Here is a 15,519-nt window from a genome sequence, read left to right on the forward strand (position 1 = left end):
TATATATCACTAATATATATATATATATATATATAACTAATAACACAATGAACTCCACTGAAACCCAGGGCAGGGAGGGCTTGGGATGTCTTTAAAGATAAAACATTCTTCAGTAATGAGAAACCATATTTAAATTGTTAATTTTGGCACCAGTAATCCTTTTGGTTATTGTTGACCAAAATTCTTGATCAGATGGTGATTTTCTAACTCAAATCTTCACTGAGTACTTTTTGATGGAGTTCATTGTGATTCTTTCCTGCTGTTTTTATGCCACCACAGCTGTTCAGCAAATACCTATAAGAAATTCTTCATTCCTGGGGTGTGGCTTTTCCCTCTTGTTTGGTTACAATTCCCTGGCTGTGAGAATGCTGCTGTGACACCTCAGTGAGCAGCACAGAGCTCCAGATCACCTGGGCTGGGAAATAAATCCATTCAAAGTTGTTAATGTTCCCATTGCAACAGTGCAGAAAAGGGCTGTGTGTGGAGATCTTTCCCATGGATAATTTCCTAGATCTCAGTGCTAATAGGAACATGGTGTTTCAAATGCAAAAACAAAAGGTCCCACAGACCATGCATAAATTGGGGGGATTATGACATTCAGGGGTGTTGACTTACATTTATCCACGGGATAAAAGTGCAGACTCAACAGGGATCTCTCAGTGCACAGGGGAGGGTTGGTTCCCAGGCCCAACTCTATTGATTCCTTAAGAAAATGTCAGACTTTGCAGCTGCTGAGTGTTCCTGTCTAATCACTTTCCTCCCTGTAAGCTAATTGCATTGATGGGAGAATTAACATTTTAGTGGAGTTTGTAGAAGCATGGATTGCATGTAATGCAATCTTTCCAATGGTTGGTTTTGGACACAGTACCAAAGAAAAGTCATGACTGGGGGACTTTGATGAGGAGGGGAGTTTTAGTGTGAGCTCTCCCTTGCTTGGAAAATGGTTGGATTGCAATATTCCTCATGTCTATGGCTGTTGTGGTTCATCCCTGCTGGAGAGTGGCATAATCCTTGTCTTGTCCTCAGGCCATCCTGCCCAAATTCTTCACACTCAGAGCACAACAATTGTGAGACAAGAGGGGGCTCAGAGGTGGCCTTCAAGACAAAGCCAGAGTGTCATCATGTTCAAAAGCAAAATTTGCTTTGGACACTCCTTGTGGGTTCAGTGAGCCCAGGAGGGATTCAGCTGCCTCCACCCTGGAGCCCTTCAGAGCTGTCCTTGCACCCTCAGTGCCTCCATGTTCCACCTCATCCCACGCCCCAGGACAGCCAGTCTTGGCCTTGTGCTTGCTAAAGCCACCAGCCTGCACCATAACCCTGCCTTTATTCCAGCTCTGAACCGGGAAAACAGGGAGGAAATCCCAATTCCAGCTCCCAGGGCCTGGGTGCCACAGGAGGTCCTGGAGAGGTTTGGGCCAAATGGGGCACAGGGAGGGTCTGTAACAGAGTCACTGGTGCTTGCAGCAGCCTGGCCATGATCACTGCATCCCACTGGGAGCTGTGGGCATGCCCTGGGCTGTGGGGGGGTTGGTTCAGCACTGAAAATGTAACTTGTGCTTTTTCTAACTACAGAGCTGTAATTCTCTAAATATATCTTGTACTGCTCTTAGATAACAGACAGCTCCAGTCGTCAAAATCATTTTTAAAAAACCCTCAAAAATAAGAAGCTGGAGTTGTAGAAGGTTGCTGTTATTTAAAATGAGATAATTTCAAATAAGAGACAGTCGGGAGGTACTGCAAGAGCAGGATGCTCCTGTACTCCCTATAATGGGATGTAATTTGCCTCAGATAACAATGCATGTTTATTCTTATAAAAGCCAAAATGATTGCTTCTCCTGCCTGGTTTCCATGCCATTATTAGAGGGAAGTGCCTGCAGATAGAATTGATGGCTCTTCCAGGAACAGGCTCTGGGTGTTGGACTGGCAGCAGCCTGAAGGGAAGGTTATCAGGGAAGGAGTGATGGGAGATAATTCCACAGAGCTTTGCTGGGGGAAGAATAATGGCCAGGAAAGAGATTGAAAACACCAGAGGACCAAAGGACAGATTTTTATGACTGGGAAGGAAAATTAAAAAGATTAATGGGAAGGTTGTCCTGAAGAAAATGCTGCAGATTGTGAGGGAATCTACTGGTGGGCTGTTGGAGGGGAATGGATGGCTGGGGAGCAGAGGGCACAGGGAAAGGGCAGGAAGCAAGGAGTGACTTTGGAAGGAAATTAAAAATAATGCAGGAGGAGAGGAATTAGTTTGCCATTAGAGTGCAGACAGAAGGAGGAAGAGCCTCAAGCAGAATGCCAGGAGGAGGGAAAAGGTAGAGAACTGCTTAAATGAAGATGAACATGGGGAAAAACAGAATAAAACAGGGATTGGGGAATAAAAAGATAACAGACAAAGCAGCACTGGAGTTAAAGAGCAAGTCTGAAATCTTGACTCAGCTGGGAAAGATGCCTTACTTTCCATGTTGGTGCCATTTAATTCAGGTAGATTTAAATAAGTTATTCCAGAATCATCTAAGTTGGGAAAGCCCACCCAGTCCATCCTCTGCCCAATCCCCTCCTTGTCCTCAGCTGGAGCACTGAGTGTCACATCCACTCCTTCCTTGGACACCTCCAGGGGTGGGGGCTCCAAACCTCCCTGGGCAGCCCCTTCCCATGCCAGACCACCCTTGCCATGGAGAAATTCCCCCTGGGAATTATTAGGAGGTTTGTGTGGGGCTGTGCAGTCGTGAAGACAGTCTGGAAGATTCTCCAGTCTGAGCTCCATTCCTGTCCATTGATCAGACACAAAGCTCTGACAATTTACCTGCCTGGCAGGTGGGATCAAGCAGGAGAAGGCTTGGCAGGAATGAGCAGGTGAAGTGCAGGGATCAGCTGTGGAACAGAGCACTTGGTGTGGTCTGTGCTGCCCTGGAGTCACCCCAGTCAGGCTGAGTTTAGGGAGGGCACAGAGGGGCTCTCACAGAAGGGATTCCTCATTTCCTGCCCCCTTCATGTCACTGGTTCTGTCACAGATCTCAACCAGTGACAGTGCTGGAAACATGGACAGAAATTCAAGTTCCAGCTTCATTTGAAAACCAAAACACTACTGGGCTGTGGGGTCAGGCACCCTCTAGCCAAGTCCTGTCCATGGATTTTCTGTCATTTAATGTGCAGTGGCAGCAGAAGAGCAGAGTAACTCCCCTGTCCCAGCCTTGCTGGGCACAGCAGGGGGAGGTTGGTGGCTGCAGAGCTGCCTCTGGTTGTGATCTGACATGGGCAAGGGAGAGGCTGAGCATTCAAAACTCCCTGTTTGTTGCATCTGGGGGCTGTGAGCTCTGGGCAGTGATGTGAGAACACTCTGGGCTCAGTCTGAGGTGCTGCCCTGGCTGTGCCTCCCTTCCCCAGAGCCAGCAGGGTTCTCATCCCTCTCCTGGGCACAGCATTTCCCCTGAGCTTGCTCCAGGCATCTCCCTGCTCAGAGGAGGTTTTCCCTTGGTTTGTGTTTTTGAGACATCTCTTTTCCTTACCTGCTGGTTTTAGTTCATTTCCTTTTTTTCATTTCACCAAAATGAGGTACTTTTTAAGTTTTGTGGTGTTTGAGAAGATGCTGTCTTGATTCCTTATCCTGGAGCTTTGATTGGAGGTGACCTTCAAGCATGTGGAGAAGCCCTGGCTCTTCCAGCCACATCTTGTAAGCCCCAAGCCAGACCTTAAACTGCTGGGTCTTAGTCCTGTGATGGCAAAAATCAGAATATTGGAATGTTACTAAAGGGTAGCAGAGGCTTTATTGCCTTGTGGAATGTCCATATAATCTACTGAACAATTCAAACAGATTTGTGCTTTTAATGTCAATTACAGGTATTAGCTACATTTAGACAGTTATTTATGACTTCTGTTCATTTAGAGCAACAGTGTACATTTGCCCATCTCAGGTAAAGTTCCAAAAATAATGTTGAAAATTAATATTTTCATCTTGTGGGTTTTCTCATCCTTAAAGGTACTTGCATGTGCTCTCATGTGTTGCCTGACCAACATGCCAGGAAACAGAAGTGTCTCTAAACTGCACTTTCACTGGGAAGGATTCAGCATTATCACTCTAAATTCAGCTGTTTCCATTGCAAGTGTTGATGTAAACAGGCCAAAGGGTTTTTCCCTGAGGAGGAAATATTGGATATTGCCATAGAAAGGCATCCAGACAGCAGCAATCTGTTAAGGGGATCTTTGCAGCTCTTTTTCAATACCATCAGCTAAAAATATATTAAAATTCCTAAATTTGGACCTATGAGAGAGAAAGCTTCTTCCATGAGAGAGGAGCTGGGGTGTCTGCTGCCTTTCCTGCAGCCTTCTCAGCTGCTCCCATGGGATCCCTTAAGGCTTCTGGACTACACATGTCAGGAGCTGGAATATGAATATCTGGTACCAAACTCCAGAGCTGCTGAAATAATTCCAGGTGGATTCCATTTTTTTCCCTCTCTTCAGATTTCATGTAGCCTACAATAAATGCTTGGGAGATATGCAAAGAAATTGCTGTTACTGCTGCTTAAATGAAATAATGGGATGTGTTTAATTGCAGGTTCCATTGCAGCTCATTGAGAGTGTGGAGTGCAGGGATATATTCCAGCTTCACTTGACTTGCAAGGACTGCAAGGTTATAAGGTAGGAGAGGCTCAGTGTTAAAGGGGGGAAATTTACTTTCTGGTGCCATGGGCAGCTGGGATGGTTCAAGAAATTGGAGTTTCTTACCTGATTTTCCTCAAAAGCTTTTTATTTTGTCTGATTTTTATACAGGGTGGGCTGTGTGTCTCACTGCTGTGGTTCAGGACAGCAGCAAAGCTTGCTCTGAGCCCATGTGGCTGATCTTGTTTTATTCTGAAACTGATTTTTGTCTCACTGTGTCCCTGCTTTGCAAGCAGTTATAATACACTGCTTCAATATATTACAGATATATCAATATTTCCATGTCAGTACAGTAGTAGATAAAGTCACTGATACACACATTGCAAATGTGTTTAATCAAGATTTGGGGTTTGGGGGCTTCATCCACCCTGCATTTTCAACACCCTTGAGGGTACAGTCACTATCCTTGAGGCATGGCAACCTCCTGGAACAGAAAATGAGGGAATAAATGAAGAGAAAGGGGAGGAAGTGGTAAATGCAGGTGTGCAGGCAGCAGTAACTCCTGGCTGTCCTCCCCCAGACTCCAGACCTGAGGCAGGGCTCTCTGAGCTGCACCTCACTGGGTTCTTTCTTTTTTTTTTTTTTTCATTTTTCTCCTGCAGAAATTAATTTTGATCTATGAACTTTAATTAAGAAGGGAACATTTATTTTTGATTAAATGTTTGCTGGCTGTACCTTTTGTGTAATGAAAGTAGCCCCAGCCATCTCTGAGCACTCAGAATGTTTAACAGGTCAGCTGCTTCCTGAAAGACTGTTTTTTCACCAGGACTGCTTTTACTTTAAAAGTAATATTTAGTTTAATTTGAATTCAATGTTTAACTTCCTCTTCACTTCTAGCTCTTGACATTTAAGAAAGTCACCCTTCTTCCCTACATTAATTTGTTTTTTTCCTTCAGTTGTAGAATGAATACAAATTATTTGTATTTTTGCCATCCTTATCAATTTTTCTCAAAATTGCATCTCCAAGACTGAGGACTTGGTGATGGTTGAGAGATGGTGAAGTTTTGGGACTGAGACAGAAGAGCTAGAATATGTTCTTGTTCATTTTCATGAGCAAACTTTGTATTTTGAGAAATAGAATCCAAGTGGAAATAATACTTGTTATTTACACCACTAACTTCAAAATAATTTAGAAAGAATTTAGGGTGAGATGTATCTTGTCTGAGTGTTTAATAGAGAATTATCCTGTCTCAGTGAGTAGTCTGGGCTTGCTTTACAGTCAGTGATGGGAAATAAACACCTCAGGCTGCAGTTCCTCACAACTCCTGGGAGATGTTGGACATGACTTTTCCTTTCCACTTTGTGGCTCTGAGCTATTTGCAGGTAGGGGAGATAAATCTGCCCCCAGGGAATGCAGATGCCATCATTAACCAGGATTGAGCCAAATAAAAATACCTGGGCAATATTTAATAACTATAAAATCTTAAAGAAAAATGTCAGACCAAAATAAATCACTGGTTTATTTCCACCCTTTTACTCTAAAGAGTGCAGGAATCCTCTTTGAAAGAAAAAGTAATGTAATTTTAATGCACTGCTTTGAAGATTGGTTTCTCCTGTGCAGGGAATATTCTCTGTAGTTGTTGTTAGTGTGTAAAGTTGGACAAAGCTCAGTCTGTGCTTCCCAACAAAGCCAGAAAGAGAAGGGTTTAAAAAGGGACTTAAAACTCATCTCATTCCACCCCCTGCCATGGGCAGGGACACCAGGTTGTTCCAAGCCCTGTCCAGCCTGGCCTTGGGCACTGCCAGGGATCCAGGGGACCCACAGCTGCTCTGGGCACCCTGTGCCAGGGAACAATTCCTTTCCAGTATCCCACCCAGCCCTGCCCTCTGGCAGTGGGAGCCATTCCCTGTGTCCTGTCCCTCCATCCCTTGTCCCCAGTCCCTCTCCAGCTCTCCTGGAGCCCCTTCAGGCCCTGGCAGGGGCTCTGAGCTCTCCCTGGATCCTTCTCCTCTCCAGGTGAGCATCCCCAGCTCTCCCAGCCTGTTCTTGTTTACAGGACTGTGGTTATAGTTAGATTAGATTAGATTAGATTATAATTATAATATGTGGGATAGTTTTCTGAGTTTCCCCCTGATTCCAGCAAAAGGGACTATAACACATTCCTGTCTTTGACTTGAATGATCTTTCCTTGGTTTCATAGGTAACACATGGAGAAATGTTCCCCTCATTTCTGGCACAGCACACCCTGGTTATTCCCAGTCCCAGTCAGTCCTGACTCCCTAAGTGTTTCCTTACTCATTCCACAACTTTCATTTTGCTTCCCATTAAAGTGCTCATGGAAGGAAGTTGTCAATACAGTGTGTATCCTCACTTTGTGCTCTCACAGAGCTTTTCATGCTCAGCCTGTCACCTTCTGGAGTGGCCTCTCTTACGGAAGGTCACCACGGAATGTTTGTGTCTGGCCAGGTGTCAGTTTCCCACGTTTGAGCAGTGCCAGGAGTGGCTGAAGAGGCTGAACAATGCCATCCGCCCCCCGTCCAAGATCGAGGACCTGTTCTCCTTCGCCTACCACGCCTGGTGCATGGAGGTGTACGCCAGTGAGAAGGAGCAGCACGGGGACTTGTGCCGCCCAGGTAGGTGGGAGCAGCCTGCCATCACCCAGCAGCAGCTGCAGAGCCCAGAAACACTGCCATGCCTTGCCTGCAGTCAGCCAGGTGTAGGACCAGCAGCATTTCATCACCGTGGCAGCAGCTTTCAGTCTAAACCACTGTGGGTTGATTGGCACGTTTTTGTCTGGAGCAGTGATCTCCAAGAGGGATGTTGGGGAGGAGAAGGGAGACCCTGAGCTGCTCCTGAGGTTCATTCCCAGCCACAGGCAGTGAACTTTTTTAATGGAATACCATCCTTGCTGCAGAGCTGTAGAAGCCCACAAGTAAATAAAAGCTCAATGCTGGTGGTTGTGGCACTTGGTTGAGTGTGAGAAATCTGATTTCCAGGCCCTCTGCAATCTCCTGTCAGTCATGACTTACTGCCTGAGGGAAGTGTCCCAGTTATACCAGGCTGAGATGTTCCTGGGATTCTGCCCTTGCTGCTGAAGCTGCTCTGGAGCTGGGCACAGGCTCTCATGTCTGTGCTGTCTGGGAGGAGCAAGGATCACACAGGGGGAGGAGGAGCTCCCTGGCCCTGTTCCTTTTCACACAATTCATTAGCAGCTTCTGGAAAATGCCAAAAAACCCCTCAGAGCAGATTTCACACCCAGGGCTTTTCCCTCCTGACTACATTTGGGCAATGGGAACTGGCAGACCTGTGGAGGGCTTGCTGGGTCTTGTCTTCCTCACTGAAACAGAGCCTGATGCTAGGTTAGGATAATCCTGGAATCATGGATTGGATTGGAAGGGACCTTAAAGCCCATCTCACTCCACCCTTTGCCATGGGCAGGGACATCTTCCACTGCACCAGGTTTTTCCAAGTCCAACATGGCCTTGGACACTTTCAGAATAAGAAGCAACATTTACATTTTTATTAACTTTTATCAATCAAATTTTTTTTCTTGCAGCTTTGTCTATCAAATAATTTTCTTTAATATAACTTTATCTCCCTGTAGCTGCCTGTGGCTGGGGGCAGATGTTCTCCTTCAAAGAGCTGAATTATAGCTGAAATAAATCAGTGTGAATGTGGTTGAAGAAGTCAGTCCCAAACACATTGTCATTTCTCTTCTATGTCCAAGGAGCCCATTATTTGGTAGATACAGACAAAGGTACTAAAGTGCTTCAAAATCCATCCAAGTGTCAACAGAACATATTTTCTGGGAAAAATATGTTAGCAGTGTCTGTAGTAGAGATCCAGGGTCAGCTTTAATAGGAAGCACAAGCCCACAAAATATCTAGCTGGCTTTCCCTGGCATTCTGAGAGTGGGTTGGGATGCTTCTAAACATTATCAATGTTGGCTCTAAGTGCTTCTTAAAATACCAGCAGTTCAGGAGAAATGGACAAAATATTAGGGTTGGGGTTTTGTTTCCAAGAGAAAAACTTGTGGCTTCACAGTAGCTAAAAATTAAGAGGGAAAAATCAAGCAGAATATTTGATTTTCATGTAGCTTTATGTGTTTCTCTTAAATCCCACCAGGCTGGGCAGCATTGATTTGGGATATTTCCAGTATTCTTACTTGCTATCCAAAAAAATCCTTAAGGATCTAGCACAAGTTTTGAGGTGCAGCTGATGGGGAGACCCATCCTTGTGATGCTCTCCAGTAAAAGAATTCATGGGATTTTTAAATTTTAAAAGTCACTGCTAAGGACAAAGCTAGCAGAGGTTGTTGTCTGGAATGTGTTGTCTAATTCCACCTCTGCTCTTGATAAAGGACCTTTATAACACTAATTAAGTGCTGTAATTAGCTTGCTGTCTATATTCTTAATTTACCTGTTTATATTCATTTCTAATTATTCTGTAACATGGCATTTAAAATCACTTCAGACATGTGCATTTCATCTTGGAATTAAACATGTATCTACAGATATCTGGGGGAATTGAAAGACTTAGAGGGTTTTCTAAAATATTTAATGGAAAGATGTAATACTTAAAGCATTAATTTTTCAGCAGATTTTTCCCCCCTTGGGTGCTGCTCTGCCTCAGGATTTAATGATACAGTAATTTAAAGAGACAAGCAATGGATGGACTTTCAGAATCACTTATCTAGTGCTGCTCACATACTCATTAAATTTAGCACTTTTCTTGGCCCTGGAAACCTGGAATTTTTGTTTCATTTTTCCAGACTTTGTCTTCTTATTTTTTTTTTTGCCATTGTATATTTTTCAATTATATTTTGAGACTTTAAAACAAAAGTGTCTAGGAAATAAATGGGACTCATTTCTCTTCCTTTAATGTATTAATCTAGGAGTTTGTGAGGCTCTTGTGACTGGTATTTGTGTCAAACAATCATTTATGCATTTTACCTCTCTATCTCCACATGACTCATGGAAGAATAATGCCCAATTTACTCAGTTGGAAAAGTGAGATGCAAGATACTTGACAGGACTTGCCTGCAGCCATACAGGAAACCTGGGGCTGCAAATGAATATTCAGTGGATTGCCCAGGTTCCAGGGCACATTCCAGGTCTTACCCTTTCACCAGTGCTTCACATTCTTCCCATTGATAGGAAATTGTTCTGGACTTCCCACCATCCCACTTGGATTGCTGATGGATCTCAGTTCCTTTGCTCATGTCCTTGGTTTTTTGTTTGAATTTCCTGAAGTTGGTAATTGCTGGAGAGTTGGCCAGAGAGAGGCATCAGTGCAAATGTCAGAATGAGGCTGTGAAATGCAGCTGGTGGGTTTGGACTGAGATATGTGCTGGTTTTCTCTGTTTTGCAAAGTAGGACTCTTAATTCCTGATTTCCCATTCATTTTCCCCCCTGCTCTTGGTCCCCAGGAGAACATGTAACTTCCAGGTTTAAGAACGAAGTGGAGCGGATGGGGTTTGATATGAACAATGCCTGGAGGATTTCCAACATCAATGAGAAGTACAAGTGAGTGCTGGGGCTGCTCTTCCACAGCCAAACTGCATCTCAGAACACTCCATTACTGAAACTTTTTTTAACTTCTACAGGTCCCAAGAAGAGACAGTCAGAATAATGAATTTTTTGTTGGTTTATAGAAAAAATGTGTTTTAAATGATTTAAAGTTTTATTAGCTGCTACAGTTTTTTAGGCTTGGAAATACCAGGTTTTGATGTGGCTTATTAGAGAATAAGCATTGCAAGGGAGATCTTAAGTGAGTGGAGTTTGAACTTTCTAAGATATTTTTTATTGTTTCTTATTCTCTAACATATTACAAAGACATGTATTTAAAAAGAAAGCCACACAGGTTTGGAAGAGTTAAATTTGTAGATGATTAAGTAAGAGAAAACACTTTCTGAGTTACTCAAAGTGCAGACAAAAGCTCTCTTCAGGCTCTGGAGCAGAGGAAGGTGCTCTGTGATCCCCAGCTAGGGACAGGGTGTTCTGGCTGCTCCCTGCTGCAGCTCAGAGCAAACCCAGCTGGAGCTCTGAGATGGAGCAGTGTGAGTGCTCTGCCTGTGCAGGATAATGATGATAATGACTCCCAGCCAGGGCTGGGTGTCCCTGCAGGAGGAATCTCTGCAGGTGGAGGGATGGAGAAAGCCACGCTGGAGAAGTGAATTTATTAACACCCAGGGAAGCAGCAGTTAGCAAAAGGGCTGTCAGTGCTGCTGTGTGCTCTGTGGGATTGTGGGGCTGCTGCCCAGGGCTGACTGTGCTCCCTTTCCCCAGGCTGTGTGGCAGTTACCCCCAGGAGATCATCGTTCCCGCCTGGATCACCGACAAGGAGCTGGAGAGCGTGGCCAGCTTCCGCTCCTGGAAGCGCATCCCTGCCGTGGTGTACAGGTGAGGGCAGCCCCAGCAGGCTGCAGCAGCCTGGGAGCAGCCTGGGAGCAGCCTGGGGAGGGGCAGTCCTGCAAAGAACAGCTGGGACAGTCAGAACTGGGAGTCTGGGGAGCTGCTCTGGGTAAGGCAAACCTTCCTCGTGTGCTCCAAGTGGGAATAGTGGGTTGTATTTAGAATTCCAAACACACACTGGAGGAGCACTCAGCATTTGCATCTCCTGCAAATCATTGCTGGGGCAGTCACCCCAGTTAAGATTGATTTTTAACTTTTCTTAATATGAAAATGAAAAAACGGAAGATGAAGACATCAGAGGAGAGCTGATAAATGGCCTCCCTGGCTGGGTGCTCCTTTGGCTTTTCCCTGACTCATCTGGCTGACTCTCAGACTGCAGTATAAACAAGGACAAATACTAAAATTACTTGAAGGAGATCTAAAACTCAGATTAAAAATTAACACACAGTTTAGCTCTATCTCCATATTTCTGATAGTTTTAATTACACATGCCATTCCTTAGATTGAGTCCAACAACTCTTCATAATGAAACCCAGTCTGAGAGACTGGGTTTTAGCAGCTTCTTTAGTAAGAATACATTTCAGCATCTGTTTTTATGAATATTTTTAATTTTGTGGATATTTGATGGCTGCCCCATCCCTGGAAGTGTCCAAGGCCAGGCTGGACAGGGCTTGGAGCAACCTCATGTAGTGAAAGGTGTCCCTGCTCATGGCAGGGGATGAGATGAGCTTTAAGGTCTGTTCCCACCCAAAGCATTCCATGGTCCTATAAATCTGTCATTTAATACCATAGCCCCTTCCCTAGGGTGGTTATCATCCCATAAATCTTTAAAATCTCTTTAAAACATCAGATGACAAAGGTATTGAAAAGCTAATGAATGCTGATATTCCCTAAGCCTCAGCACCCATTCCTTGTGTACATGGAGAGCAGGAAAGCTGCCAGGTCCTTGGAGCTTGCAAGGGAGAAGCCAAGGGCAGGAGAGCTGTAGGCTACAAAACTCTATTTACTGAGCTTAAGGGTTCTTGTTCTGTGAAGGCAGAACAAATTGGCTCATGGCAGCAAACCATTATCTTTAAATCCTCCTGTCCTTCCTCCCAACAGCAAGGGGGTTTGTTGTGGAATGGTGAAGAGATTGTTCCCTCCTCTGCCCAGCTCTGGGAAGGGGAAAATGCTTTCCACCTTATGCTGACTTTTAAAAACCTGATTACAGTACTCAGTGTGGGTGTGTGTGTATATAATATATATGTATAAAGGAGAATAATATGATTTGTGTGTGGGTTTGGGTTCAGCTTTTGGGCCTTTTCTGCAGTTGTCACATACTTAGGGGACACCTCACCTGCAAACACACTTTTCCAAGGCAGCATTCCCCCTCCTGTCATCACTGCACAGAAGGAAAGCACTTTGTTCTCATTCCTGGGAACACCTTGCATTCCAGGGATTTATAGAAGAGCAATTGAAAAGTCAAAAGACCACAGAGACTGAAATTGCTCTGTCCCCATGTTCAATTTTCTGCAGTTCTGCTGAGGCTCTGGGTGGTAAAATGCAAATGGCGTTTCATTGCTGAGCTTCAAATCAGGGAGAGAAAAATGTTTCTCTTTTTTGATTTCTTTTTCTTCCTTATCTTGACATTTAGTAATAGATTTTTCCAGACATCCAGTTCATCACTCTGAGCTCTAATAGAGCTCCCAGCAGTGAGGGGAAAAGGATTTCTAGGTTGGACTGGGCTTGGAGCATCCTGGTCTAGGGGAAGATGTCCCTGACCATGGCAGGGGGTGGAACAGGATGAGTTCTGGGGTCCTTTCCCACCCAAATTGTTCCATGATTTTATGACTGGAAATCCATATATAGTTTTATATATATCTATATACATAAACCCAGCTTTTTTTATTACTTTGATGGAATAAGGGGCAGGAGCTTATTCACCATTTTTTATCCATTGAAATTGTTTTGGGACTTAATAATTTTAGTTTCAGTATTGATCACATTACTAAACCTATTTTTGCTTTACTTCAGGGGAAAAGGAAGTAATCAGGATTTTTTAAAAATAAGTCCAATCACTTGTCTCAGATACAGAACATTGTGACAGAGACCAGAGACAGATGCTGGCAGCAGGAAATTCATTGTCCCTGTGAAGCAGTCAAGGCTGAAAAGCCCAGCAGGCTGATTTGGAGACAAGCTCTAGGAATGCTCCATGGGGATTGGACTGTCAGAAGTGTTGCTTCCATTCTATGATCAGATTGCTAAAGAAATCTCACACCAGACCCTGCAGTTTTTCTTTCTGTTTCCTATTTTTTAAACTTTGCACATATTTCATAGAGTCACAGAAACCCAGATTGGGTTGGAAGGGCTTGTCTGATTCCACCCTCTGCCATGGGCAGGGACACCTCCCACTATCCCAGGTTGCTCCAAGCCCCATCCAGCCTTGGGCACATCCAGGGGCAGCCACAGCCTCAACCTCTCTGGCAACAATAATTTATGCAGATAAATCTGGCCCCAGAAAATCAGTGTTATGGGGAAGGCTCTTAGGATTTTTTGGGTAGACAGTAGAGAGGGCTTCTCTACCTAGTAGAAACAGCATCATGAAAGCATCTGTGGAGCTTCTCTGTGTGGAAGTGTTCTTTAACCTTGCACTGCTGAGGGTGAGCCCCCACACAGGCCCAGGGATCCTGTGGCAATTCTGTTCCTGCCTGGAATTACATCCCTGACCTGCAGCAAAGGAATTTCCATTATGGTGCTGATGGTTCAGAAATGCAGCACAGGGAGCAGTTCACCCTTCCCTGCTCCTCCCTGCTCTGTGGTTACAAGGACTTGAGGGATTTATTGCTGCACTCCAGGGTGGTTTGAACAAGGGGAGGATGAAGCCTGTGCAGAGGTGTACGTGCATCCTGCAGCTGTACCACAGCTTGTAAAGGCCTTTAGAGTTACCTAACACTGATTTACTCTTGGTTTCTGCAGGGAGCTGCAGGTTTTTTTGTCTCTAGGGAATTTTCCGTGGAGGTTTTGCTTTAAGTTTTTTGAATCATTTTGTTCCACATCTCTGAGTGATGCCCTCTTATCCCAGCTCTATCCCTGGGGATCTCAGCATCACACTGGCTGTTCTTTATCCCTGTGGCCAGTCCAGCTGGAATGAGTGGAATTCCTCAGCCCTCCAGCATGCCCCTAGCTAGAATTGTGTGTGATTTCTGGTACCTCTGAACGTGGCAGATTTGTGCAGGGCACTGGTGGGGCTGCACAGCCACCAACAAGCTCATCTTCTGGCCTAATGATTCTTCATTATTTGTATAATGCAAGGCAGGGACCTGGAGATGAAAATATAACTCTTTATGAACCTATGAAAATTATTCTGCAGCAGGTAGTAATGAAATCTGGAGAACATATGGAAAAATAAATGAGCTGCTCTGTTCAAAATAGATTTCTTAGATGTATAATGATGTTTTATTTTCTTTTATTTGTGCAAGCGTAGCGGGGAGCTAGGTGGCCTTTCAGTGATTGGCACGTATTTTTTCCTGAACTAATTTGCTATGGGTAATGCTGTTGGTGGAAGGCTATTAATTCCAGCATAAATCCATTTCCCTGTGCCTGCAGTGGGCTGGCACCTGGTGCAAGAGCCGTGGCTTCACATCGCTTTTCCTTTGCCTCGCTTAACGCAGCGTGTCACTGCTTCCTCTCACTGAAGGGATTTTATATGAAACAATTACAGAAGAGCTATGAAAACCACTTCAAGCCCATATCCCAGGCTGTTTGATCACTTGGAGGCTCTGCAGCACGGAGCCTGTCCCTGTGTTGCTGTTGGATGAGGAGCAGGAGGCGGCGGCGCCCACGCGGTGCCCGCCGAGACACTGCGGAGGAGGTGGCACTCAGCACCCGGGGTGACAGCTCTGACAGCACAGCACAAACCAGCCTGTCACACCTCCAGAAACATCCATCACACTGCTCACAGCCAAAAAGTCAGCTCTGCCTGCTCTGGGTGGGCTGGCTTCCTGTTCAGGCCTGGGACTGTTCACATTTGTTTAAAGGTTAAGCTGACCCTCAGCACTCTGGCTTCCCTGGTTAGAGGGAAGTGAACAGCTCCTGGTTGCCCTGAAGTTGAGCTGGGCAGTTTGTTTGCAGGAAGGCTCTAAAATCTTTCCCTGCATCATAACATACAGGAATTTTGATTGACATTTGGAAATCCAGGGTTCAGGGGGGACTCCTGGGGGAGGAAAGCATTGCCCAGAGGCACCTCTGCTTAAGAAGCTGTTCTTCCCAGAAATGCACCTGTGCCCTGGGCTGATACAACAGCATGGGCATAGGGGATCAGGGGAGACCCCACCTGCAGAGCTGTCTCCAGCCCTGGTCCCAGCACAGGAGGGACCTGGAGCTGCTGGAGCAAATCTAGAGGAGGCCACAGAGACACTCCAAGGGCTGGAGCCAGGCTGGGAGAGCTGGGGGTGCTCACCTGGAGAGGAGAAGGATCCAGGGAGAGCTCAGAGCCCCTGCCAGGGCCTAAAGGGGCTCCAGGAGAGCTGGAGA

General features: G+C 45.2%; 1 protein-coding gene across 7 annotated transcripts in view; it reads left to right on the forward strand.

The window, feature by feature from the left end:
* MTMR3 (myotubularin related protein 3) overlaps positions 1 to 15,519 on the forward strand; it is a 72,250-nt gene that overhangs the window by 37,166 nt on the left and 19,565 nt on the right. For all 7 annotated transcript variants that reach the window (XM_056504743.1, XM_056504746.1, XM_056504742.1 and 4 more), the window contains 4 exons: positions 4,550 to 4,632; positions 7,061 to 7,227; positions 10,023 to 10,119; positions 10,882 to 10,995. In XM_056504743.1, the coding sequence (XP_056360718.1) occupies positions 4,550 to 4,632; positions 7,061 to 7,227; positions 10,023 to 10,119; positions 10,882 to 10,995 (461 nt within the window). The remainder of the gene's footprint in view (positions 1 to 4,549; positions 4,633 to 7,060; positions 7,228 to 10,022; positions 10,120 to 10,881; positions 10,996 to 15,519) is intronic.

The sequence above is a fragment of the Oenanthe melanoleuca genome, chromosome 15 (genome assembly GCF_029582105.1).
Source record: "Oenanthe melanoleuca isolate GR-GAL-2019-014 chromosome 15, OMel1.0, whole genome shotgun sequence".
Lineage (NCBI taxonomy): Eukaryota > Metazoa > Chordata > Aves > Passeriformes > Muscicapidae > Oenanthe > Oenanthe melanoleuca.